This window comes from Corvus moneduloides, chromosome 13, assembly GCF_009650955.1.
Source record: "Corvus moneduloides isolate bCorMon1 chromosome 13, bCorMon1.pri, whole genome shotgun sequence".
NCBI lineage: Eukaryota > Metazoa > Chordata > Aves > Passeriformes > Corvidae > Corvus > Corvus moneduloides.
In genome coordinates, this window is record NC_045488.1 from 13424468 (window position 1) to 13452430 (window position 27963).

Consider the following 27963-nt stretch of genomic DNA (forward strand, 5'->3'; position numbering starts at 1 on the left):
AGAAGGCGACGCCATAGCGGCTTCAGCGCGGACAAAATGTCGGCGGTCGGCGCGGCCCGGCGGGGCGGGGATTTGCCCGGGGTAAGGCGGCAGCTCGGGCTGGGCTCGGACTCGGGGCAGCGGCGCCGTGCCCGGCCCGCCCCGCTCACTATCGCATCCTCCCCGCAGGTGCGGAGAGCGGCCGGCAGCCCCCCGGCGTTCGCGGGGCTCGGCGCGCTGAGCGGAGCATGGCTGGCCAAGGAGGAGCAGTACAAGTAAGGAGGCCCTGCCCCGCTGGGACCAGCGCACAGTCGGTCCCCTGTACCCGGGTGCCGCGGCTCGGGTCCCGCAGAGGGCGGATGGCACTGCCCGGGGCCGCGGCACAGCGCCCAGCGCCGCTGGACACCGCCGCCCCAGGCAGGCTCTAGGCCCGGACATGAGGTTCTTCTGCACTTTGAACACTGACTTGAGTTCTAAATTATGACTATATAAAAGCTTAAGCCTGTTAAAAACAGCTTAAAAGCATGGAAGCTCTGGCCCTGTTACCTGTTAGTGCTCAGCCCCTGTGAATGGTGAGGGTGTACAGAGAGCTACGTCTCAAACTCTGGCAGTCACAGCACCAGGGGCTGTGTGTGAACATGCAGGAACACCACACTACTGTAATCTGTACATCCATATAGCAACACCTCTTTAATTACATGATAAGCAATGTCATACATGAGTCCTTCCCCAACCCCTGCTGCTGGGTATACTGAAGGGAAGGATTGTGTTAAACGCGGAAAACCTTTAGGAAATAAAGACATACAATGTGTATTAAGAAATGGCATGTCCAAAACCAAAGACATCCTTCACCTCCCACAATTATAGTCTAAACCTTGCTGTTTAATGGGTATATGTTTTATTACTACTGATTTGGCTGAAACACAGGAAATTGTTGAAACATAACTTTGCTAATACCCTGAAGTGTATTTCGGCATTCCTTTGTAGGAATCATTAAAATTTCACTTAGTTCAGGCAAAAATACTGTCATGCTCATATTTATTCCTTTTAAATCTTTCAAAAACTTAGTGACAAACATTCTTACTCTTTCAGGCGACTGAATGCAGAATTAGAAGCCAAAACAGAAAAACTGGTGCGTCAGGCTGAAGAACTAATGGTGAGTAGATTATGCAGACTGTTACATAATTTAGTCTGGATTCGCATGCACACAGGGCTGAGCTTCAAAAGAAATTTAGACCATGACTACTAAAAGCATGTTGCTTTCAAATGCAAGGTAAGCTTTACTTTATTTCTTTTCAAAGTTGTAAACTTCTATTGAAAACACATTCAAAAATAGTTTCTATATAATTTCATCAGGTAGGTATTCACACAGCTGCCTACAGCATTTGTGCAGATACATACATAAAACCTCATAAAAAACTTGTTTAGTTGCTTAAGAAAAGTATCTGTAGGTGGTTTTATGCCTTAAATACTAAAAATTAGTATTTGAAAACCAGATACTGTTACAGTAACCTCCTAGTGAAATAGGATGTACATTGTTCAAGCTGAAAGAGATACAAAGAATAAGCAACATAAATAGGTAACATGAACTTTGTAAGAAGGAAACTTTCTCAAAACAGAAAAAGTTCCTGCTTATTATCAGTATTATCGTTTAACATTGGTGTGGCTGTGTACCAGAGAGAGTCAAGACTTTATATGAAAGTTGGAAAAATGAATAAAAAGGGAACGGGGAAGTTACGGTTTATACCCAAAACAGTTTGGAGAAGGTGTTCTGCATATTAGAAATATTCATTGTAAGTACATTCATTCAAATAAACAAGGCTTAAAAAGCAAATTAGTAAGTATTCTGGAAAGCTGTACTTGTATGTACTTCTCCTACTGTTGAAACTTCAATTTTATGGCCTGTGAAAACATATTCTTCTCTTGAGCAGTGACAAGCTGAGCCTAAATGCTTGGCATTTGTACAGGAGCGGATGAAACAGCCAAAATAGCATCTAGTCTCTTTCCTTTAGAAAACAGCAACAACAAAACCACTGGTTTTTTCTTCTCTAAATATAGCAGAAGATGAAATATTCTTAGGACACTTAATATACCACATGGCACTGCCAGATTGCACAGATATACATTTAACAACAAAATAGCAACAGCATTTTCATTTTTAGACATCTTTTCCTGTGTTTCAAAAGTTCTTTTCCACAGTAGACTATAGCTTCCATTCTTTTCCATAGTAGACTGTAGTTACTGTGATTTGTGATTTACAAATAGGTAATTCATCTTTAATAGATTATATTCCCCCAAAATCAACCAGATTTTTTTCTTTTCATAATGAAGAAAGGCCAACAGAAGATACTATCCCAGCCAGTTTCAGTACAGAGTAAGTCACCTGAAGATGACAGACAAAGGTATGTGCTTTACAACTGCTGTGCATAATTGGTGAGGAACCTCACACTGATTCTGCACACCCTAAATTGTGTCCTAATCATGCTCCTGTTTTATCTGTCTTTGCTGCATACTGCATTGGTGAAGTCTTAAATTTTTTCCTATTATTTAAAAAAAAGTGATCCTAAGCAAGTGTTGTTCCTTGTTATTTCATGGAAGGCTTAATTTTGCTGGAATGTTCTATCTAAGATACTAAGATACTTACTACTTGTAAAAGAGCAAGGTAAGGTAACAGGTTTCACTGCAGTACCAAACAGTAGGCACTTGGCAGTGGATGGTTTTTAACAATTCAGCTGACAAAGTGAAGGAATAGATCCTGGTTCACATTTAACTTGGCCTAAGTGTTCCTGGGACAGGAAATGCCTGATGAATACAAACACAAAACCCTAAGACCCGAAAACATTGAGCTGCCACCCTCTGGAATGTGGATACCATTACAGTGCTGGGGCCCGCATGCCTTTGGCCTGGATGATCACAACCTGAGTGTTCAAACCCCTCAGCTCAGGAGTGGGGACATGGCTGTATTCTCTTAGTCATTCAGGGGCATTATTATTTCTTAGTTGTTCAAGGGTTTGTATATTGGTAGTGTGGGAAATGGGTGAATTTAAGATAGATTAATACACAGTTTATCAAGGATCTGATCTGTAGGTTCCTAAATTTATGATGCCACTAATCGGGATAAGAAGGATACAGGAACAGACTACAAAATGCTTCAAATGTTAAGCTGCAGTTGGGAAACTTTTCAAATAGTGTATATGAAAGTCTGATAAAGATGATCAAATAGTTACTGTTGTGTAGAATAAAAGCAAAGACATTTTTTCTGAAAGTAAAAGGAGTTTTCCGTACACAAAAAGGTGTGACAGCAAGTCAGCTTCTATGATAGAAGCCTGACTACCAGCAAAAGTTTGTTACTACAATTAAAATTATTCCTGACCTATTTTAAAGCCATAGCCGAGGGAGTGATGGGCAAGAAACTTAATGTGTTATCCATCAGTATAATCATGCTCTTTAAACAAATTCTGGATCTCACTTTATGTTCTGTTAGATAGATTTTGAACATTAGACGGAGAATTTTTAAGAACTTCAAACTGGAGTTGAGTTTTAGGGCTGCTTTATTAAGTAATGTGATTGGAAGATTCAGCCGCACAAAGGGAATTACTAGCTTTGATGGTACACATTAGAAATTAAAGTGTTGGAAGAATTTAAAAAAAGAAACAAGAAGGGCAATTAGCATGTCAGAGTATCAACTGGCCTACCAATTACGAACTTAAATTAAAACACCTTAAAACAACCACAGTCTGGTAAACATAGTGTTCTGGTAAACATTTACATGAGAGAAGATTGGAAATCGCATGCTGTTGTGAAAAAAACTGGAAATGTGTGCTAGGAATTAGGCACACTGATTATCCATGAGTGAACACTGAGGCCATTCAATTAGATTAGTTCCAAGCATTTAATATTTAATTAAAAATTCTTTTCTTTCTAAAGTGTGCAAGCAGATGGGCCTTAAATCTAAAGGAAGCACTTGAGGTATTTTTGAAATATCTCCTTGAAATTTCTATTGATTCCTTTAAGGAGAATGAACACTAAAGCAACTGGAAAGAAAGGGAGGAACTGAAGCAAAGAAAGAGGTGGTATCGAGGGGAAAAAAATGACAGGTTGAAAGGAAAAAACAAATGAGTAAGCGAAGTAGAAAAAAAGACAACAAATACTTGAGTCACTCTCCAAGTCAGCGTGTATTTTAAATGAAGTTGTTCTGGAGTTCTTACAGGATATTTTTTGCAGGGAAATTTGATTTACGTAGCAACACAGCAGCGCCGGTGAGAGCGCACTGCACTGAGCTTTTGTTTACACTTTCCCTCTCCAGCCATCGCCCGGCGGGCGCTGGGCCGGGCCGCGCATGGGCAGCCACGGCCCGGGCTGGGGGCTGGGGCGGGCCGGGAGCAGGCGGCGGAAAGGGCTGGATCGGGATGGAGCGGGAGCAGCAGCGCGTGACCCCGGCTGCCAGGGCCTCGGGCTGCTCATCTGTGCGCTTCTGCGGGATTTACACAGCCCGGGCTGCTTGTCTGTGTGCCTCTGTGGGATTTACACAGTCATTTCACCGACCGTACAGCCACACAGCTGGAAAGCAGGCTTTCAAAATGGGGTGTCAGGAGTGGGGAACAGGAAAGAAACCATTAGGGTTAAACAAGCTAGAGGATTTGACAGATACAGTGAGGCTGGGTTTTTTGTTTTGCTTTGTTCGTGTTTGGGTTTTTTCTATTTTGTATTTTTTGAGGCGACCCTAAGACAACAGATACAGTATGAAAAAATTAGTCTATTGGGGGAAAGAACATACTTGTTTTCTTGAGTATAGAGCATGTTGTATTTTCAGGTTTTTTCAGAATAACATATAACTGCTATTTCTGTGGCAGCAAATCCTCACCTTCTGCATGCTCCTAGAGCTAACCAATAGGGAGGAAGCATGAGGAAAATAGGGTAAATAGAGAAAAACTAATCATCCTATTCTTGAAGTCTGTTGCCAGCTACACACAGATGATTTCTCCAGGTTTTTTTTTTTCGGGGGGGGAGGGGTTGGTTTTTGGGGTTTTTTTTTTTTTTTTTTTTTTTTTTTTTTTGGATTAATAAAATATGGAGCTTTGTGCAGATAATTCTTGTTGATGAATGTCTGTGAAATTTTTAAAGGCAAGATCTAAACATTTGCTCAAATCAGCCTGGCAAAAAAATTAGGTGATTTGATGAGCCAGAAATTAAAATTTTATTCAAAATCTTTTATAAGCCAGCATTTTAATTGAAGTAAAAAATTTATAAAGGGTAGTTAAAAAATAGCCTTTCATTGCAATAATATACATTCACGTAACTCATTTTGAAAGCAAAATTTAATGTATTTATCTACATATATATATATATCTATCTATATCTGACAAGGTATTTGACCTGACTAGTAGACAGCATGCTCAATCTTTCTACTTAATTTCAATAGACTTGAAAAATAATAATTTAACCTGAAATTCAGTTACTAAGAAGCACAGTTTTCAGCCAAATAAGCAGATAAGAAAGCTGCTTTTTTTATTCCTGGTTTTATTCCGTGCCTGTAAAATGCATACCATATTTATAATACTTATTTCAGAGAAAATTCTGTGAGGCTTTATTTATAACTTGCTCCACCTCATATTCGTTTGACAGTCCCTGTCAATTGACCTGACAACAGTCAGTCTGACCCTGCTAGGACAGGTGGAGCTACCTGCTCACAGGACGTAGAGGATGCTGGTTTATCTTCACTTCGTTTGTATGAGTTTAGGGGTTTGTGTGTCAGGTAGGTGTTACTCAGTGAGCTGCTGGCAATTTTTGGTACTGGATTGTCCTGGGGAAGCTGTAACTCTCTGCTTCCTGGCTGAGTACTCCCTGGTACAGGGAATCATTGATCTAACAAGCCAGTAGCCTGAATTCCAAGAGACAAGATCAGGATTCTGGTAAATAAGTACTGTTGTATTAGATACCATAGACTCACCAGGTGATTTGGGTCGCAGATGAGGTAGACTGGGCAGACAGCGAATGAGACTGAATTTATGCTTGACCTCAGTATGTTCCTACCTTAGCTGTATTGTTTATTCTAGACATATAAAATGTTATTCTCCTGATTCTGAGAGGGGGGGTTGTATTTTAACTGCAAAGTGTTTTTACAGTATTATAGATGTTCAGTGAATTAATTTTTTTTTTTTTTTAATGCAGAGATCCACTCTGTCCCACAGTTTCATCTCTTACACACTCACTTGCCAAGGTACCAAAACTATCCTGGTTAATTTATTTTCTAGCATAATTTCAATATATAATAACTAGTGATTTTGAGGCTACACTGGGGCTTATGTGGGTGGCAAGACAAAGGGAAGTGATGCAGGGACAATGTTACCAGGGCTCCTCACTGCCACTGGTGGTCAAGGGAACTTACATCATGCTTAATGTTTATATTTTGTTGTCTCTTCAGCTGAGAGAGAAATACTGTGTTTTGAACATCAGATTAAGAATTCCAAGTGCAAAATATTCGAATATAATTAATTTCTTGCTTTCTTTCCTCCCTCACTTGTATACTACTAAAGGCAGTACTAGTGTCTTCTAGATGTAATAATAAACAGTCAGAGTAACTGAATTTAGAAAATATAATGGAAAAATGAGATTAGGAACAATCTCAATAGTCTCTAACTACAACTATATTGAAGCTTTCATGAGGTGAGCTGAAGCTTCTAAAATACCGTCTGCAGTTATTTATCAGAATACAGTAGAAAACCCTTTTATTTCTTAAGAATATTTGGGTGAAAGTAACAGAAATATTGTTAAGTCTTCCTTCAATGGGGACATTATAAGATTAAAATAATTCATAAAATACCATATTTTTGAAGGTATAATGACGTCCAGTAATTAATACCTTGATAAAAGCTCAGAGCCTTGCTTGTGCATAGATTTATTATGAGTATGTGTGGAAAAACTCTCACAAGCCAATGACTATTGGGTATACTACATTTAGGGCATAGAGACATAGAAGTTGCAAGCTAAAGATGAGTGCAAATAAAACTGAGACGTCATTTTGAAAGTTTGAAAAGCATACTTGGAAAACTATTCTTGAGTATGGATATATGAAGAAGGAAAAAAAACCATAAAAAAACCCTAGAAAAAAGTATTTCAGTAATAATAATGCCCCACTTATTTCTGAAAAAACTTTTAGGTAGAAAACAAGAAGAAATTTCCTTCTGCGCCCACAGCTCAGAACAGACCATGGTCTGCAAGTAAGGGAAAAAGAACAACTTCAAGGTATACCAAACATCTCATTTGGTTTGTCATGAAATCTTGTAGTTGCTATTTTTGTCTATCAAGTTATTTTATACATGTATGCTTTTATATTTATACAAATAAATGTATCAAACTTTTGGTCCTCCTCAGTCAGCTCCACCATGTGGCTATCTTTGTTTACTTGCACCAAAAATTATCAGTGAACGTATGTGATTAATAATACACCAATGAAACTGTTGCTTTCTGCTTTAGCACTTCTCAAGGCTGACAGCTAAATTCTGTAAACTCCTTCAATGAAAGGAAGTCCAACGAGCAAAAATAGAGCACCTGAGGCAACCTGGGAGAGCACACTTGGGTGCTACAGCCTGATTTGTGATCAGACTGGTGCTGGGAAACATGAGGCCTTGAAGGGCCTCCTCTATTGTAGTGAATCTTGGGCTCACAGGACAAGAGGCTCAGTAATACAACACAGCTGTCAGGGGCTCCAAGCTGAGAAGCTTCAGCTCTGTAGGTAGCAAATTCAAGGTTGTAAAACCAAAAAATGGAGATCTGGACAAAGAGAGAAGAGTCAAAAAATCCATAAGATCCTGGGAGCAAATTAAAACTCCCATGGGATATGGCATAATACCAAAATAGGATGAAAATTGTCTTCAAGGTGGCAGGACATGGAATTGACAGAGGCCGAGACTGTCTTACAGGAGTTGGAAATCCCTGGAGGCCCTTCAGACCTCCTTTGGGCAGTTCAGGGGAGGCTGTCATGCTGGCACCCCCCATCATGAGATTTAGAAGTGGAATTGTGCAGATGAAGAGCCTGTGGGGCAACCCCAAATTTGTGGGAGAAAGTTAGGAGCTAGAAGGAGTTTGGAGGCTGCACTGGAATGAGCATATGTTGGAATAAGAAGTTAGGAGCTTCAGATCCTGTGAGAACTAAGATTACCTTTCTATAGGAGAAAGCAGAGGAGATACCCTGTGTAGGTGATGTGTTACCCTGTGTTCTGGTTTTATGAAAATATTGATATGCAACCTCTAGGATCAGTGAAGTTTCCTAGGCTGGGCATAATGATGCAGAAATTGTGGTAGGGTAGGAGTACATCCAGGGGCAACAGAGTTCTACAAGATTATGTGGTGGGGGGTGGAAAGAGCAGAAATTAAAACAGAGGATAGTATCCAAAGCCAATAGAACATTCCTCTGTTTCTTTGCTTTACTCTGATTTAGTTACAGATTTGTTGAGACGAGAAGACCATGCCAGAATCTTCTCAGTTGAAAATGGTAGTGGTTTCTGTGTCTTCTACATTACAGTATGTAAGAATCCTATAATTATTTATGTGGAATATGGTAAAGGTATCTTACAGAAAGAAAATGAGAAATTGCCATTGATGCATCTTTCATATGAATGCAGGTAATGAAATTGCACTATGTAAATAACTTTACACTCTTAAAAATAGCAAATACAAAAAAAATTACAAGAATATAATGTATTATAAATTTAAAATCTAGATTTTTCATTTTTTAGTTCAAAAATAAGAAACATGGAAGTACAAAGTGCTGATGGTGTTGCAGTACTGGAAGACTGCATAGGTTTTTCTTTAACAAAAACAATAAGCAAAGTTGAAGAAAAACTAAAGAAAGGAGTCTTACCAGACTGTCAAGATGATGATATTATTCCAAGGGTTGGAAATGAAATGGGAATGGGTAAGTTTCCTTCCATGGTTACTACCTTTATTCTTGCTTCGTGACTGTTAGAAATGGGTTTTCCTGGGGAGAGACAAAAGGAGTTTCTGTAAAAATTACAGAAATTCTAAAGCCCTTAACTTAAAGGGAAAGAAGGTTTTTCCTCTTTACATAGTCCTAGAGGAAGATCAGGTCACATATGAATGATTATGTGGAAAAGTGAATTATTATCTTCCTTTTCACCTTTGTAGGGGGGTGTTTGGATGGTTATGTATGTTGAATAAATGCATAACATTTGATTTGTTTCACTGGGGAAACAGAAGTACATGATGCTAAGCTTGTATTTCCAAAAAGATGAGCTTCAGTCTCTGCACAGACTCTGCCTTTAGAGGCAAAAGCCTTTCCTCAGACCAGTGCTGTGGATCTTAGCAAGTGGCTGAAACGAGGTAATGTTTCAGCTACAGTGCTTGAATTCGAATCCTCCAGATATTTTCTCACTCCCAATGGTGTGTTAATGTCTGTCCTAGAAACAGAGCAGGGAAGGGATTGCAGCATTTGCCAGCAAGGCTAAAGGCATGACACACATCTGTCTTTGTGGCTCCGGTGTGATAAAAGTGAGTTTGTGTAGTTCCTTACAATGCTAAAGTGAGCATGAAGTCAGAGACTCACTGCAGTAGCACGAAGTGCCCGAGCCCTCTCCTTTTAATCTAACAGCTTGATGTCAACAAGCATGCCAACACAGAGGTAGCTTGGTTTCTAACCTCATATAATTCTGTGCATATCTTCTGTTACCAAGTCTCCCTAACCATACCCTCAGATAACTTTTTTATCGTTCTCTTCCTGAACCAAAAAACAATCATTTTGCCTTGCATTGGAAACTTAAACCAAATTAATTCAAGGCAACTCAAGAAGAGTTATTGCTAGTGCCTTGTAATCAGGGACCAAGGGTATGTATTGGAGTATTGAGGATTGTTTCTGTAACTTTAATGATTAAATAAAAATCCTCTGGATTAATTTTTGCATTTTGAATTTGATATTGACTGTTTAGAACACTCTGAATGTCTCCTTAATGTGATGAATAAGCTATTACAGAGCATTCCAGCAGTGCCAGACTCCTCGAGCAGTTAGAGTGTTCACAAGGAAGCAGACACAGGTATTAACCAGGCCCTGTTACAGAGAGGTATAATCCATAATGGATTCCTTAGGCCTGTGTGCCTGTGCCCATCTATTTAGGCCAACGTGCTGATAAGATTTCATAGCACTGTCCTTTCCCTGAGTTTCTTGCAGCACTCCTCCTAGAATTGGGTTCCCTGTATTTCATGATCACAGGTTAGCACAGTGCAGCCATTTTTCTGCCAACACAGTAGCTCAGACATCATTTTAGTCTGGGACTGTTTTTGTGGGTTATAATTCAAGTCTGCAGTAACCAGCAATGATAGAAGCACACAGACATAAAGAAGGCTGAAACATGAAAGTCTATTTTTATCTAATGATAAAACACGTATGAATAACTATCTGAATTGTTGCACTTCATGTTAATCTTCAGCTTATCTCAAGAATTCAAGACAGCGATTCTTTTTTGTAGGGTATCAGAGTCTCTCAGATGTCCTTTTCTTCTTTACCAGTCCCTAAATCATTGGTTACTTTATAACCTAAGACCATCCTATGAAGTGATACTCCCCCTTATCAGCCTCATCAGGTGATTAAAATTGACCAGTTAGGAAGCTAATTGTTTAATTATCTTTACCCCTTGTCAGAATTCAAATTATCTGGATTATAGGCACCTCCCAAGAGTGATCTGGTTCTAGTTGTGCCCTTGAATTTTCACAAGTTTTACTACGAAGTGCTCTTAATGACACACAGCTGGATAAGACAGTTTTCTGTGGACTAATAGCTGAGTAAAAGAGGAAACAAAATGGTGAAAAACAACCAGTTTTTACAGGTAGTGGTATAGCCCTAGAGGAATCTGTCATGGAGCTTACATTGAGAGCTGGTAAAGAAATTTGTCTGTGAAACAATGATTTTAGGGTAGTTAAAACTGATGCTGAAGTATTGCAAAAGAATCTCATGGTACTGAGTGAGGTGATGGAGTACAAGTTTGTATTCTGTATTAAAGAGTGCTGAGTAACACTGACAGAAAACACAGCTATCCAATCCCACCTACTACACAGCTCCAGTTACACCTACTACTGAGTGGATTTACCTTAATTAGTGATAACTAAACAATCTCCAAAAGCATAAACTTATTGCCTGTTCCCAGTGGAAAAGGCAAATTAAGTTTTAGAAGTCCTTCAGAAGATAACAGAAAACAATATTGTACTGTTACCATTATGCTATTATATAATTGATGCTACCCCATCTTGAGAATGGCACAGAGTTCTGCACACCCCATCTCAAATCCAGGATGTAGAACTAGCAAAGATACAGTTCAGAGTGTACAGTGCAATTAGAAGTGTAGAACAGCTTGAATTTGAATCTTTAGTTTGAAAACAAAACAATTAAAGGCAATATGAAAGATCTGTAATGAAAACAGTAATGGTAAAGGGAAAGCTGTCTTTCTCTAGTGCAAACACTAGTAAATGCCACATTAAATTGGATTTAAAGGGAGCTATACTAAGTGTTTCACATAATGCATAATTAAATTAGCCAGCTCATTGCCAAAGGATATTGTAAATGCCAAACTACAGTATGTTTTATGAAGTAAATCAAACAATTGTATAGAAGTACGTGAAAGGAGATTGTGGGAACATGAAGGCTTCATTATAGTCTCCATCTTGATAGCCACTAGTTACCAGAAGCTAGCAAGGATACAATGGGAGGAACAAAAGTCAGTCTGTATCGTATTTTTTCATGGTGTTTTCCTAAATTGTACTTACTACTGTCCTCTGCAGAGTTAGAGCTTAAGCTGCAATTGATGAGGGAAGGTGAGGGAAAGTAAATGAATTCCTGTTACAGCAAATGAACACATGTACCCATCCATTTCTCCACTCTTAGATCCAGATATTCCTCCTCCACTTTAATCTTTTCCCCTTGTAGCGACTGTGAATAATGGTTATTCCTGTGTTAGTCAACTTGATCCTCAGACTGTTTCCATGCTTTATGCCTGTGGAAGTTCCTTGTGAATGATCTGGGGAATAGGAAGTATGAGAACAGACTGTTCATATACAGCTTGTTTCATCATGCCAGTCCATTTCTTAGCTGTCCAGGAGCAAGAAAGTATTTCATTTGAAAAAACCATCTGATTAAATGGATTTAATTTTAAACTATTAGTTGAAGAATGTTAGCAGTGTACTTTAAAAAAGCATAGACTACTGTGTGGGAGGGATATTTACCTGTTAAGAGGGGTTTGCAGTCTACATCGAGTTCCTTGTTGTGCAGAGTTTAAAATTACTTTGGTTGTAACTACAGAAGTTGCAGCTCCAGCTGGATTGCAAGGTAGGCATGCCCTACAATATAGTTTTGTTGACTTCAAACTCAGTAAGTTCTGTCATGTACAGCATGGTACGATGCAAGTTTCAATTTTGAGAATTATGAGTCTTTTAAAGATGTCAAGTTCAGTCATTAAAAGAAAAAAATCTGTACAAAGCTCTGCCTAAGAGTGAGAAACCCACAACACCTTTTTAGAAATCTGAGTTTTTGTCTATTTCTCTTCAATAATTATAAACAATGTATTGTGTTTTTAAATACAAGATGAAAGTGAGTTCTTGCATCAGTTTTGGTTCTTTTCTGCATTGAATAATGAGTACTTGTATAAATATATTAAATGTAACTTTTTATGTTCACAGAAGCCCAAATCAGATTTCTTAAGGCAAAGTTACGTGTGACACAGGAAGACCTGGCAAGTGTAGTGTTTGAATGCAGAAAAAAGGTAAGAGATGAATTTTTTAATGTAGAAATGGAATAGGTTCCTCTTTAACAAATAAACACAAAACAGAATTCTCTCAACCTTTCCTTTTCAAATATTAAGAGTTAAAAGTTCTATTTTTTTTTAAATACCCTATGAATTTAGGGTCAGGGGTGGTAGTTTCTGTATGTGATCTTGGGCTAAAAGCTTGCAAAAGGCACTTAATGGAAAATAATTTGGGGCCAGAAAGAACCACTGGGAATGAAGATATGCCCCAGCTGTAGGGCCAGTATGGTGCTGCAAAGTCCTAAACCATCACTGCTGGGAAGGAGAGCAGAGCCTGAGAAAAAGAAGGAAGAAACAGTAGCAGTGAAATGCAGAGTGTGGTATGCAGAGAGAAAGAGAGTGGTGCCCAGAGCCAGCTGCTGGGATGAGATGGATGTTTAGGGTAGAATGAGAAATAGAACAACTTGAGAAATACAAAAGCTTGAAAAATACAGTTGGGTGCTTTCGGTGTATTCAGTGGATCAAGTGTGGAAAGAGCTTCCATTTTAAGTGGAGTATTGTAATCAAAACAGAGATGAGTCTCTGTTCTCAAGAGTAGTACAGTTGATGCAGAGGACAATATTTGGAATTACATATTTGGGCAGATTAGACTGAACTTAAGGCATTGTGAAGCTACACATATTTCACAGTTAGAATGTACAAGTGAGTTTTATGATCTGCACTGTCTGGCAATATATTTTAAAGTGATGCTCAAACAGCTCTTGAGCTGTAAAACCTTAAGTAGTTCATATCTGTCTGCCAGAGAGATCACTTCTTATTCATGTATTTGTAATCAAGCAAGGTTTTTGAACAAACTTTCCATTTTACATAACTGGATTATTTTTAGTTGTGGTCTCTTAACTTCAGAATGTTTTTTTCCACCTATTCCCCAGGCCCAAATGTGATTATGACATTAAGAACATATGGCAAAACACCTATATGTTTTCTTACAAGCTTTTAATTTAGCATTAAGGAGCAGGATGATATTAAATGAGTTTTTTGAGATAAGTACATGAAGAAGATCTTCAGAAGTAATTAGATTTTGATATTTTATATCTGTACTTTATTTTTATCAACACAGGTGCTTCTGCATTTCAATACTTTTATGCTGTGATCGGAAGAAAGTTGTTACACTAGATTTTAAAGACATCTTCATTTTCAAATCAAGTATAATTTTGTCAGTAGCTATTGAACTTCATCATTCCATGCCAAAACCACTACAGAATTCAGTTACTGTAGCAGATGACAGACAACCTTGTACTTATTCTTGTCCTGCTCCCTTAGCACTTTGTATGTAAATGTATCATTTTGGGTTCTAGTTTCTCTGGTGTGAAAGTAACTTTATTACATAGAAGGTCTCAAAAATTTCATTTTGACAAAGCCTTGAGATAGATTCTGAGTTTGGTTCCAATTCACAGTCCAGTTGTTATAAGGAAGCAGTAATTCTGTTTAAATATAAAGAGGTGGGAGTTTCTGAGGTGCATGAAGTCATGAGAAGCTTAGGATAAAGCACAGATTTCCCAGGTGGGAAGCTTGTATTCCAAGGGGCTGAGAGAACAGCAGAGACTTTTTTCACATAAGTTCCATTTCTGTACGTGCCTGGTTTCTTTTTCTTAAAGAAAAGCAGGGCATAATGTGTCTCTGAAATAATCTAAATTAGTATTCACTTATAAAGTTTGAAAGGTTATAAAAGAAAAATGCCTTGAATTATAATGCTTAATGTGGGATGTAATTGCCAGTAGGTCATGAATCTAGTACGGGATTCACTTCATGTTAAGAGAATCTTAAATTTGAATACTTGATGTAGCCTGGATCATTAGCTTGCTTTTAAGTCAAAACCAGATAATATCCTAAAACATAATGGATTGGTTTATCAGTAATTACATTCTCTTCCTTTTCCCATAATTTTTCCTAATGTGTGCATTTAGCTATTCTCATGAAATTGCCACAAAATACCTATGTGCCACTGTTATTCATATTACTCTATAACATTTTGATTATTTGCAAAACCTTTGGGCCTATGAGAAATGTTTTACATAGTGCTACAAGACACTTTCAAGTAAAAGACTGCAGAAAATTAAATGAGACAAGTGTTACTGGTTTTTAAAGTATTAGCTTGGTACAACAGTGTTTTGTTTCCTTAGTCTTACTTGTTGCTATTTCTAGATCTACAGCATATATATTCTTACTACCTTTTATTTACAAGACATTATTACTGCATTACCCTTCTGCTTCCTTGCAATAATTTAGCTGGGTTTTTTTTGCTAATTACTGCCATACAGGATGATGAAAATCAGAATTTAGAAACTCGGCTTAAAGATACTGAAGAAGAAAACACAAGACTGCAACGAACAATCAGCCTGCAGCAGTCTCAGACTGAGAAGTACAAAATGTTGTCACAAGAAGCAAACAAAAAAAATGAAGGGTTACAACAAGAGGTCACTGCACTAGAAAAGGTATTGTAGATATTAGTCTCATTTATCTCAAATAAGGGAAAAACCCACATCAAGTTACCCTCTGTTCCCTGATGGATTGGTAAGAGCTGTATCCAATGACCTGATTAGCGTCTCAATGTCTGTTAATAGCTTTATAAATTGTATTTTTAAATGGCCTAATAATTTTTTTTAAAAGGAAGAAATAATATATTTTGCTAACTGCTCATCTTCTGCTTCTACCATCATATATTTCTTTGTTTTAAAATTAAATTCCTGTGTAAAAGACCCACAAGAGACAAAACTACCTTTTCAGAAACTGCTGTCAAATATAAAAAGGAATCCTGAAAAGTGCAAGGAAATTCCATTTTTCGGGTTTTAATTATAATTTTTTAAAAATTGCTTCTGTAAGTTCTATTGTAAGCTGTAGAACCTAATGAACATTTTCTTAAAAAACACCTGCAGCTTATAATAGTATCTTCTGCAGGTAAAGGAAGGGATGTCTTTGTTGTTGCAAATGGACTGTTGGACAAGCAGGCACTCCAGAGTGGCTGAGGCCAAGTGAGCGTGGCTGCTGCTGTCCCACACACGCACAGTGGTGCCCATGCCTGGCACAGCAGATGGCTGCATACACAGCTTTGTTTGTTTGGAACTTAATCTTAAGGACAGCACATATTTTTCTTTAATTCCTCAGAGCTAGAGGGGTTGACTTCAAAACCACGTAATACACATAATGTTGTGTAGTACATGTAATAGAACCAGGAGAATGTTTCAGTTAAAAATTTGGGGGAAATAGAACTCAACTCAGCCCATCAAAGTCTCATACTTCCATTAAATCATATTATGGATTTGTGTGGGTATGCTTGTATCTTACTGTTCCTTAGTTCTGGCATTTTAACACTAACATGGTCTTCGTGTTCTTTTTGTGCAGATACTTGGAGGTTTTAAGTTCCCTTACACTGATTGTGATTCTGTCAGAAAAAATATTCAGTACCAGTATTTATCCTACTCATCAGCTCACAGCAAATAGGGCCTAGAGATTTACAGTCCTTTAGTCCCTTATCTTAAAGCAAGACAGAACAAATTATATTCAAACCATCCTGGACATAAGATTGTTTAACCTGTACTTAAAGCCTTCTGGAATGGCAATTTCAACCATTTCCTTGCACACAGTCACAAAGTATTTAGGAAATGGGATGAAAAGTTTATTCACTTCCAGTGTACTGGTACCATATCCAGAATATGGCCACTTCCCTCACTGGTCTTTGCTTTGGATTTACCATCCTCAGTTGCTTCAATTATTCCTCATAGGTTGTGTTTTCTAGAATTCACCAAAGTTACCCATCAGTCATGATCATGAAAAATAGTGGTAATTCTTTAAAATACTAAGACAGCAAAAAACCCAAATGGATGTAATGAAAGGTTCTCTAATTCAGAAGTTATTTTACATAGTTTTTCTGCTATAATAAATTATCTAACTGCAAAGACCATGCATGTAAAAATAATTTTGCAGTAACTGCTTTTATCTCTTGTGGACTTAGGAGTCTGAAAACTGCTCTATTTTTTAGATATGAAGTATTATTCAACCCTACTTAATTAATGTAGTGTAGTTCAATTCTAGACATTTAAAAGCAATTTCCTGTGAACACAGGCTTGAAATGGTGCTACTGTGCTGCTAAACTCTCACAAATCTTACTTGCGGTCTAAAGAAAGTTTTCTGTATAGCTGAGAGAGCACAAATGTAACCTCTGATTTTGGGGCTTTTATTGCTATTTCTGTTGTTGCAATGTAGATGATAGTAGACCTACACTGTGACACATACGTCCCCATACTCCCTAGATTATCAAGTTTTTGTAACTTCATTAATGCCCCAGGTACTTTTTGTATGTGCCTAAGCAAAGATTCTCACCTGCTTTTCACAATTTACCTGAAACATGGTAACTACTTTGTTATTTTTACATCTCATTTTTTTGGTGTTTGGTCTCTGTAAACATTTCTGCTGCAGCACTCACCTAAGGCAGCAGCTGAATTCTGATGCTCCCAGAAACTTTCATCCATTTCTTTCCAGCATTCAAATTTTTTTCTATCTAGTTGACCTAATAAATGCTATCACCTCTCCCATCTCTTTTTCACCACTGGTCTACAAGAACATTCCTTCCTTTGTGTGTTCAGCTCAGCTCTAACATTAGATAGCAGTCAGGGGAACACCAAAGTTGTTCTCTTACTCTTTTTAGGCCTTTGTGCAGGGGTTTATCACTTGCCTTGAAGAAAGGCTTGATGTTAAGTACATGTTCTCTCTCAACTGTTTTTTGGGGAGGCGTTGGAGAACTTCCTAAAGGTAGCAGTGCTGCCTGCACTGCTGCTGGGAGGATGGACGGCCTGGTGAGGGTTACTCATAGGCCCTGCTGATGTCCCATGATGTGCCTCAGCCCTGTCAGAACAGTGGGGAAAATACAGCAACTGAAATGGGATACAAATTTAAAACAAAGTAGTTTATTCTCTCCCCTCTTAGAGAAACATTATGTGAGAAAACTAATCCAGCTTTGACTTAGGCAGAAACCTTGCCTAGTTACAAAATAAGACACTTATTTCAGGCATTTTTAAGATTAAAAACTTGGAGTTGACTATATTTAACAAGATACCTTCACTGGATGACTTGCAGAAAAGTCCTTGATAAGGTGTTACGTGTGACAGTAAATGACAAAAATCCCTAAAAGAATTCTTAGAATTCTTTCATTAAATGATCTGATTAGTGGATAAGTAATTTGCATTGCATATAGACTATTTTTTTTGGTCATTTAATGCTTTAAAGACTATATTCCAAAGCTTTTCATATTAATGCAGAATAAAATACATAGCACAAAAGATTCAGTTGACTTAATTCACAGCTCCATCATCTTGATACAAGACAAAGAGGTCAATTAGTATGTATTTCTTGGATAAATGATGTCGAAGTCTTAAGTAACCACCAAAGAGCAGGTGTAGAATTGAGAAAATAGAAGAATTACTCAGAAATGAGGCAGTCTGAGGGCTGCCTCATTATCAGGAAGCCCCCTCTCTACCTTGAGTTGGTTAAAAGAAGCTTTCTGTGCCCATTACTATAAGTTTGATAGTTTAAAGAAAAAGTCTTATTTCTTTTTCATAAAACACAGGATGTGCTCTTTCTGCCAGAATTGTTTATTTCTTTTACTTTGTCTGTTATCTATATTCCCTGATCTTTAGTCTCATTATTCTGTTCCTCAACTTGGTCTCTTTCTCTCATTTCCCCACTTACAGCACTATGAAATACTGTCAGCAGAGTCAAGAGACAACTGTTTTGATGGGTGCCATAAGACTTGATGAACTATTTTCTGCCAGATGAAATAGTTACTACCCTCAGCCATCTTCAGTAGGCTGCTTTAACTTCTTGGTGGTAATTGCATGTAGTAATCTCTGGGGCAAAGAGGTTAAAGGAACAGGTGGGAAGAAGCAGCTGGGAACATGAGCCACCATTCCAAAATCTGCCCCAGAGTGGACACAGTGATTTTTTTTCTCTTTTTCTGACTGATCATACAAGGTTTTTCAGTCAGTCCTGTGGTCTTACATGATCAGCTTCACAATTATTCCAAGAGAAGCTTAAAAAAAATAAAGATGAGAAAGATCCTTTTTCAAGATTTCAAAGGAGAAGGGGATGTTTTAACAGTAGAATTGTCTTTGAGACAGATTCTATCTGCAGGCCAAAGAAGTTCACATACTTCAGCTTTCAAGGGTGAGCCTTTTTGTAAGTGTGTTGTTGATACAGGATTCATTAAAACACCATTAATATCATGATGTTTTTATTGGGTTTGTCCTTTCTTAAATAGGAATTGGAGAATCTAAAGCGTGCCCAAAAGCAGGCTGCAGCCACTCAGAGTGCAACAGAGGTTCGTTTAAACAGGGCCTTGGAAGAAGTGGAGAAGTATAAAGTGGAGCTTAATAAACTGAAGCAAAGCAACAAGGTACTGTGGCTTAGGAAAAGAAACTCCAGTCTGTAATCACTCAGTAATGCTAGAATGAGACAAAAAGCTTGATGGGCTTTGGAAGCATCATATCTCTTATAGGCAGCCCCAAAATTAACTCGGAACAAATCACAAAAGGCCCAATAAGTTATCTTAGCTGACACTACTGCAACCTCTGCAGGAGGAGGAAATGTACAGAATGAAGTTAAAGCCTTTCTGATTTTCCTCATTTGTGTGAAAATGAGACATGTTTAGAAAGAGAAGTACACATACATACCTAATACATACAAAGGCAAACCACAGCTCTTACTGCCAAGATTTTCTTTTCTTTTTTAAGCTTTGATGTGGGAGTATTTTGATTAATCCCATTTCTTTTCAGAAGTGTCATGTGTGGCTACTGTTTGTCATTTTCTTATGTAATGCCAGGTTTCATTGATTAAAGCACCACTTTCATAATTAATACATTTCTCCTTTTCTTCCCTTGGTAGGATGTAGTTAACCAAGAACTCAAAACGATTGAAGACTTAAAATCAGAAAACAAGAAACTGCAGAAACAAAAAGGAGAGCTAATTACAGGTTTTAAAAAGCAGTTAAAGTTAATTGATATTTTGAAGAGACAAAAGGTAAGGAGCAGAGTAGGGGTGTATTTCAGTTAACAACCTCTAGCTAAATGTGTCTGTTGTCCAATAAAGTAATATTGAAAACTGTGAGTTTACATGGAAGGAAATTAAAATGAGAGGAAAGTATACTAAGAGATGTTGCCCAAATTGAACAATTTTCCACTTACTAGTTCCATCACAGCTTTCACTTAAAAGCTTGGGATGTGTGCAGCCATTTCTATCAGTTTTCATTCTGAGGCTGCATGAGACATGGAGAGCTATGGGCTGCATAGCTGTCTGGACAGGACCTTAACAGACTGGGTCACCTCCAATTTCTTACTCTGCTGAATCTCATGGGATTCATTTTGTGATGGAGTCAGTGCATTTCTTACACTCTCAAACCAAAGCTGTAAGACAGCTAAAGCAAGCAATGTATGGTGGCTTGTTAAACAGAACCCCCTTTAAGAAAGGCCAGCCTTAGAGATAAGAAAGTAGAACATTTTATTTACCCTTTGAGTACTCAGTGATCACCAGACATTTAGTAAACACTTTCGAAGCTGTTGAGCCCCTAGAGGAAGAATAGTTCTGTATGAAGTGGCAACTTCAGGGAGCGAAATACACACATTTATCCTAAGAACTGGGAATTGCAATATGAAACTACACCCTTGAATCTGGAATACTTCCCCAACACAGGGCAAAGGAGGACAGGTACATGGAATAAAAGGAACCAGGGCTGCTTGTGCATTTCCAGTGCAAGAGAATTTTTCTGGCAGTAACAGGATGCAGAGTAGATCCTGGGGATTCATCTAACAGCAGCAGTACTAGCTCAGCCTTTGACTGGCTCTTCTAGCTCTGCAAGTTTATTTTGAGAATTAAAGCTACACAGCATTCACTCAAAATATGTTCTTATAGATGAGGTAGCTCATTGTCCTCTGGAACGTGAATTCACTGAAATGGGTGTCACAGAGCAGCATTTCTGTTCTGTTCTGACTGGGAACCAAACCCATCGTCTCAGACAAGTGTCACAAACTGCATTAAATACATTTTTAAACAATTACAAATGCTGTATCAGAACTGCAGATAGGAAAGAAAGCCACTTAACTTTTCTTACAAAAAGTGTTACTCACAGATGAAGGATGCTGTGAATTGTCCTTTCTGAAGAGACTGTGACTGGAAGAACGTGGATGAGACTGGGGCTAACCCTGTGCCTTGCAGCTTCTGGCCAAAGGCGCTGGGGAAGGGCAGCTGAAGCTCACATGTGATCGATACTCACAATCAGTGGAAGGACTTCAAGTCTGCTTCAAACAGGCCTTTTGTTGAATGAATTAGAAAAACCTTATTTAGGCTATTTGTGTAGTATTTGTGTGGCAGGTTCAGATGCACAGAGCAGACAGAGCCTGGAGAATGATAGAGGGAAAAAATTCCCTAAAGACATTAAATATCAGGAGTAGGATGATTTGCTTTGTAATAGCTTTAATGTTAAATTGTATATTGATCAGCTTGAAAGAACGTGGACCAGTTTTCTTACACGTGTTCTTTAGAAGTGACAAGAGTTGTCAGATTTTCAGGAATTTCTGTGCTTCATTAAAACACATAAAATATCCCAGTTATCCAGGATTTTGTATTGGTCATTCACACTATTTTACCTTCTGCTCTTTTTTTTTTTCCAGATGCACATTGAAGCTGCCAAGATGCTTTCTTTCACCGAAGAGGAATTCATGAAAGCTCTTGAATGGGGAAATTATTGATCCCATTAAATAGCAACTCCTGTTCGAAAGAGGAGTCAGACAGTACATTATTTTGAGATTGTATATGAGTCCTTGTTAATAGTTAATAACTGTATATCCCACTGAATTGATTTTGTTGATTTTACTTACGTTTAAATTGTTTAACTTTTGTAAGCCTGATAGCTTGTGTTGTAATGTCATATGAAATACAAATTTCTACTTCATTGCCAGGCCAAACTGCCCATTCTGTAAGGAGCAGAGAAGCTCAGACCATGCAAGGAATAGTCCAACAAGTGAACTTGGTTATCAGTTTGCTCTGTTTTAGCATTTAAAACTGTACCTTACCTATGGTAATATTCAGTCCAAGGAAGTCAGGATTTAGTCTCAGAAAATTCCTTGTTGCAACAGAAATAAATTAACCAGTGATCCAGTTGAGAAGAAAATGTCATGTCCTTTTTAAAACACATGGTTGGAAAATTGGCCTTGTCTGTTCTCTGTAACAGATCTCCCCTCAAAGCTAGCTGGTCTGGCATCTAATTTAAGCACCAACAGCTCTTTTATAGAAACGACCATAACTTGTTTTAGCCATTACATCTTAGCCCCTGGCTGGCATAACTATACATGAGACTTGCCTCCACAGTCCCATAGAGCTGTATTGTGTAAAAGTGTTCCTTCAGTCAAGGTGAAAATATTAAACCTTTCCCTGGCCACCAGCTGCTGCTTTGGGATACAGGCAGGAGCGATGACTCCACATTCACAGGTGCTCTACAAGCATTACATCCTTAACAACTTCATTAGTCATCATTGTAATCAATAACTAGAAAACAGATTCAGGGTAGATGAGCTGAGCCTGTTGTGCATACATTAATGAACAGGAGCAATACAAGCCTGTGCTGCTTGCAGGAACTTCTGCCAGACCTCAGCTATTGCAATGGAGTCCTGCCTCAGAGTAAGTGAAAAAGAACATGGGATAAAAATTAGTCAGTTTATGCACTGAAAGAAAGGTATAAACAGTGGTTCTGACCTCAGAATGGAACAACATCTCTGCTTAGAACCTTCCAGTGAAGGACCTCAGACCTACCTCATGGAGATAAGACACTACATTTGGATGAGGATTGTAGTAGTGTAATGTCAGGACAGCCACATGTTCCCAGAAGTAGTGCGTTAGGAGAATCCTTTAGTCCAGACTGGAATACACACGCGAGCTTAGGTTTCTGCTGTGTTGCTGAAGAAAACATTTCTAACATTGCTACATGACTAACTGAGAATAATTGAGAACTCCAGAACAGTTTATTTGTGAAAAATGCAAGTGGAGCACACACTTATGTAAAACTAACTGCTCATCACAGTTTAGAACTTCGGTTTTAAAAGCAAGGCTTTTAATGCTGCTAAAGAGGAATTCCTCACTGTTAACAGCAAATAGAAGTTTTCACTGGGAAGCAGCTGACACCTAGTGGTAAAAGCAGGAGCTGAGCTGGGGGAAGGTTCAGCTCTCTTCTGGAAGTTCATTACCTCTTCTCTGTTGGTACGCCAACCTGAAATCTTCTCCAAGCATGTTAATGTCATTTTCGTCTTTGAGTATTCCCTGCATTAATAGGAAAGAAACACACATCAGAAGGTAAAACAAAGTAGAGAGATTACTATGGATCTCTGAAATCTTCCATGGAAGGAAATACTGCATCCATAATGGTATCCATAATACTGTTATGTTACCTTCAAAACAAACCTGAAAATCAAGCCTGAAAACCATCACAAAACCTGAGCAGATGAGTTACAAATTGGTGCTAACCCAGAGACCCTTTTTGTTTTGCCAAAAGACAACATTTAGCTGCGTTCTCTTGCTCACAGGAGTGACTGCTCACTGAGTGACTGCAGTCAGTACAGCACAGGAGCAGGTTTAGTAAAATCACGCAACTGCAGTGAAAAGAGGCCCTGGCTGGGCTGGGGTTCTGTCTCCACCTTTACCTGTGTTGGTATTAGCTCATACAAAGAAATAACTTGGGAAATCAAGTAATGCAGGACAACTTAATCAAAAACTATGTTTTTGAGAAGAGAAGTGGGGCACCTGGAAATCTAAATTTCTAAAGTAATTTTACAGCTAAAAATATGTATGACCCACAGAACATACCTTGCAGCATTTAAAAAAGAGGAAAAAGTTACAAACTGCATTTATATTGGAAAGTTTTGGATTTGGTAGCACTTTGCTATTTAACCATTTTCAGTGAAGTAATGTGATGTAGGAGCACCCAACTCAGACACAGTGTTGAAGCAGAGAACAGAAAAGTAGAACATCATACATGGCACATATGTGAGCCTTGGACATGGAAATTGCCAAGGCTTCCTACAGCAGCAAATTCAAACCAGAGAAGTATACAAAATGTTGTCACTCTGAGTTATCCTTTAATGAAATCTACATTAGATAACAACTCGCTCCAAGTGTTACAAATTCCTGCACCAATAATTGTATTAATATTTGAATAAAAATGAAACTCTGCTCTACTTAATGTTTTCCAGATTGCAGAATTTCTTTAACCAGCTGGATAGCTCCCTCCCTACTGTAAATGCCTTTTTACATCCCTAAGGCAGCTCTCTGTTTATTTGTGTACTATTAGGAGATCTTCCCAATTATGAAGCACAATACGAAAGAAATTGTAGTTTATTCCTATTGCAATAACTGCTTCCATCTTTTTAACTTTTAAAAATACAGGGACGAACAGAGCAAGCTTAGAAATGCTTCTGTAAATGCTGCAGTTCGTTGCACTACTGCAGAATCCATAGTTATGGAATATTTGGCAGACAAGCCAGAGTTGCAAGAAATTGCTGCCAAAACCCCAGCTGAGAAATTTGGTGGAAACAGGTTTTAAGATGTGGTGGACCCCTTTCTGGCTAGAGAAGCCCTGCTGTAGAACTCACATTCCATATTTCAAACACTGGATGTGCAAAATGCTGTGGAAGCTTTCAGCGAGTTCTGTACAAGGCATCAATAGTGCCAGAGAGCCCAACGCCCCTCAGCAGAAAGAGCAGTACTGTAAATGCGTCCCACCTCAAAAGAAAAAGGAAGAGGTGAGTGCGAGTGAGCTAACACAATAAGGACATCCACTGACTCCAGGAACTTGCACAGTTCTGCACCTTCACCTTGAACTATCCAAGAGAATATCAATTTACAGGACAGATATTAAAGGTGTTTAAAATACAATTCACTTACTCGAGGAAGATAACCCAGCAGTTTCCATGCATGCTCTTTCAAGAGTTTCTGTCTCTCTTCTTCAATAATTGCACGGATACTTGCTTGTCTCCTCTTCTCTAACTCTCTTTCTTCAAGTTCACGCTCCTACAATAAACAAGTTTTCCCAAGTTCTGTTTCAGCTCTTGTGAACATTTGTTTCCACCACTATCCACCACAGCATAAAGACAAAAATTTTAGTGGAGTAAATTTTGAACTTCCACTTACTAATTCCTGGTCACAGGAAATTCTCTTGAAAAGAATGGAAAGTGTATGTAAAAAAACCCCACAAAGCACTGTTTAAACAATACCTGTTTGGCAACTGGAAAACAATCTCATCTAGATAAAACAGAAAACTGAATGGCAAGTCATGGGATGAGTCTGCTGTCCAAGTGTTTGGTGTCAGAAGCCATTTTGAAGGCAGGCAATGTTCAGTTCTGGTGGCTTTTTGGCTCTCAGACAAGTTAGTCTGTTCCTGTCCTACTGCTCTAAACCAGGAAAAGGTGCAATAGGTATGAATTCTCACATTGATGACTGGAAATTGCAATTCACATTACACAGGTGATTTATACCCTATAAACAGTTATGAAAACAGCAGTATGGGATTCTGTGTCTTGCTTTCAGCTATCACCTTTTCTTCCTCAGATCTCAATTCAAGAGACTTAACCTAAAGACTCCTCAGACATCATTATCAGTGCAGCTGACCAGAGATGTGGAACTGGACAGCAGTTGTGTTGCTGATCTCATGGCTCCTGAAGAGGTATTTGCACAGCACATCAGCTACACGGTGGGCCAGGGATGGTGTTGACCCCAGCCTCTTGAGCAACAAGAAACAGTTAGCTCTAAAAATACTTTTCTCTTGTCAGAAACCAAAACAGAGTCCTGCTTCCCCCCCTGCAATTCCCATCACCTTTCCCTAGCAACACCAGCATTGTCCCTTAGGATAGCACAAGTATTCCCATATTAAACACTCTGCTCAAACCAAAGGTGCATATGAAACTCTTACTTTTTCTGCTATACACTGTTTGCGACGGTCCTCGAGAATTTTCTCCACGGCCATTTTGTGTTCAAGCTGTTTCATTCTCCGTTTCTGCGCGTTCAGCTGCTCAATGCGATCGTCCTCGGCAAACTTGGCCAAAATCTGCTGCCGGAGGGCTTCCTCCTCTTCTCTCATAGCTTGTTGTGCTGCTGCCTTCAGAGCAACTTGCTCTTCATATGTTTGCCTTAAGTCTAGGCGCTGCCTTATTCTCTTTTCAATTTCTGCCTATAAAGGAATTTAGTAAAATGCAGTATTACTGAACATTGAAAAATTCTGAGCAGCAGCAGCCAATCTACTCCATTTATCTTGGAATAAATTTACTGTAGTTCTTAACTTCTAGCATAACTAACTGGAGCAAACATTCCATATCTGACAGTGCTCTCCAGTATTAATCAGCTTGGCAAATATCACATGATTCTGAAAATTAAGTCCAAAACAAAAGGAGATTTTTTTTCCCCCGCTATGATGAAGGGAATCAACAAGACAGTCATCCTGAACAACACTCTAAAAATAGCAGTGTTTGGTATCTCAACCTATGTTACGTTTTGTTTTTCACCCACAGCAAGGTAAGACAGAGTGTGGCCGGGCACATAGGAAATGGAAACGCAGAAGAAAAGCAGATAATTATACTACTTTGCTAAAACCTAAACTTCCAAGTTACTGGTATTCTCCTTCACACGATAAGTAAATGTATAAATGGGGCCATAAGGGTATTCAAAACCTTCACTTGTCTTCCTGGTTGAAATTAAAACAAATACATTAGGAATGGAAAAGGAAACTCAAAGTACAAATTTTTCCCTCCAAAACCTAAGCTAATGTACAAACTGCCTGTCTGACTGAGAACATTCAGGAAATAGAGTTGAAAATAAATACTTTGTGCTAGAACAGAATTGGGAACAATTCAAATTCATTTAAGACTCTTAAAACCGTATCAGAATTAAGCCTTTTGCTTTGAGATAGCTCACAGTCCAAAAAGGGCTCAAGGAGTCCCTCAAACACATCCCAAAGTCACAAAAAACACTGCAGACTTAGATATCCAAAGGGTGTAAAAAAAACCCTTCATGTACCTGCCAGCACTTACCATCTCCTTCTTCCTTTCAATCTCTTCTTGTTTTTCCAGATACAGATCTTGGCGGATTTGTTCCTGTTCTTTACGCCTCTGTTCTTCTCTTTCCATAGTCTTGGCAACCTATAACAAAAAGGAAAGGTTTCTAAATGAAAGACAAAAACATACAACAATTTTTTCTACAATTTCAATTTTTGATACCATGTTTTGAACTCTCTGTTTTTTCTCCTCAGTGTCTCGAACTTTAGCCATCCAATCATCTTCTCTTTGTTGTTGCATGTTGGCAAACTCCATAATTTTCCTATTTTCTTCTTCCATCTCTTCCTGTTTCCTTTTCCTCCAGATAGCTTGTTCTTTTATAAACTCTTCAATATATGTCTGAGTTTCTTTTATTTTATCTAACTTCCGTTGTTTTTCCCTGTAGAAGATGGAAAAAAAGAGTTCAAATAGTCATTTAACATACTGCAGAGTAACGTTAAATCAACCAGATGCTCGCCATTAACAATATATTCCAGAAACTAACATTTAAATTACTTTCCTTAACCATTTGGCTAAAAACTAGATAGCTAAATTGAAAATAGTTAGTAATGAATTGCCTGAAGAAGGGAATCTCATATCTAACACCTTTCCAGAGGACAGACTGTACACAAAATTACTCGCTGCTGCTGCATTTTATGCCCCATCAAAGAGAAGAAAAGAAAGCCAAATGGCACCACAACTCCTAAACTTTTTATTTACACAAAACTCTCCCCCCCCGCCAATACCCTGCCCTGAGAAACCTCCTTCCCTGTTCCTAAGACATGCAAACAAAGCATCTGGTGGCAAGGCAGGGACACAAGGCAAGGCAGAAATATGTAATATGCTGTCGTGTCCAGCATGATGGGCCCACTGGAAGCCCTCCTGCAAATAAAGCTGGATTTCATATTTGAGGAACAAGGACACGAGACTGACTGGGACATTCTGATGTTTCAACAGGAAAATTCATGCAAGTCAGTCTCTTATTAGTAAAATGTGACCAAGGAAAACTAAAATGGGCCTTACTGTATATGGAATAGGTGCATACAAATCAGCTTTCTGTGCAGAATTGTATGAGTTGTTATGTTTTAAATTAATAAATAATAAAAATTCGAAGTAAC

At 38.4% G+C, this 27963-nt stretch overlaps 2 protein-coding genes across 3 annotated transcripts in view; one reads left to right on the forward strand and one right to left on the reverse strand.

Moving 5' to 3' along the window:
* Nucleotides 1-24853, forward strand: TEX9 (testis expressed 9). Its single transcript, XM_032123442.1, has 12 exons — nucleotides 1-81; nucleotides 169-254; nucleotides 1072-1135; nucleotides 2311-2381; nucleotides 6151-6199; nucleotides 7139-7224; nucleotides 8718-8896; nucleotides 12661-12743; nucleotides 15047-15220; nucleotides 19039-19173; nucleotides 19662-19796; nucleotides 21443-24853. Exons 1-12 carry the CDS (start codon nucleotides 37-39, stop codon nucleotides 21518-21520), a joined length of 1185 nt encoding a protein of 394 aa, XP_031979333.1. The 5' UTR covers nucleotides 1-36; the 3' UTR covers nucleotides 21521-24853.
* Nucleotides 20255-27963, reverse strand: part of MNS1 (meiosis specific nuclear structural 1) — a 10361-nt gene continuing 2652 nt past the window's right edge. For both annotated transcript variants that reach the window (XM_032123444.1, XM_032123443.1), the window contains 5 exons: nucleotides 27029-27245; nucleotides 26843-26950; nucleotides 25729-25986; nucleotides 24705-24830; nucleotides 20255-23084 (listed from right to left, as the gene is read on the reverse strand). In XM_032123444.1, the coding sequence (XP_031979335.1) occupies nucleotides 22986-23084; nucleotides 24705-24830; nucleotides 25729-25986; nucleotides 26843-26950; nucleotides 27029-27245 (808 nt within the window). In that variant the 3' untranslated portion in view covers nucleotides 20255-22985. The remainder of the gene's footprint in view (nucleotides 23085-24704; nucleotides 24831-25728; nucleotides 25987-26842; nucleotides 26951-27028; nucleotides 27246-27963) is intronic.

Coding starts and splice junctions, on each gene's coding strand:
- TEX9 (XM_032123442.1), top strand. CDS start 37: ATGTCGGCGGTCGGCGCGGCCCGGCGGGGCGGGGATTTGCCCGGG. Junction 15,221..19,038: donor AGGTCACTGCACTAGAAAAG/GTATTGTAGATA, acceptor TTTCTTAAATAG/GAATTGGAGAATCTAAAGCG. Junction 19,797..21,442: donor ATATTTTGAAGAGACAAAAG/GTAAGGAGCAGA, acceptor TTTTTTTTCCAG/ATGCACATTGAAGCTGCCAA.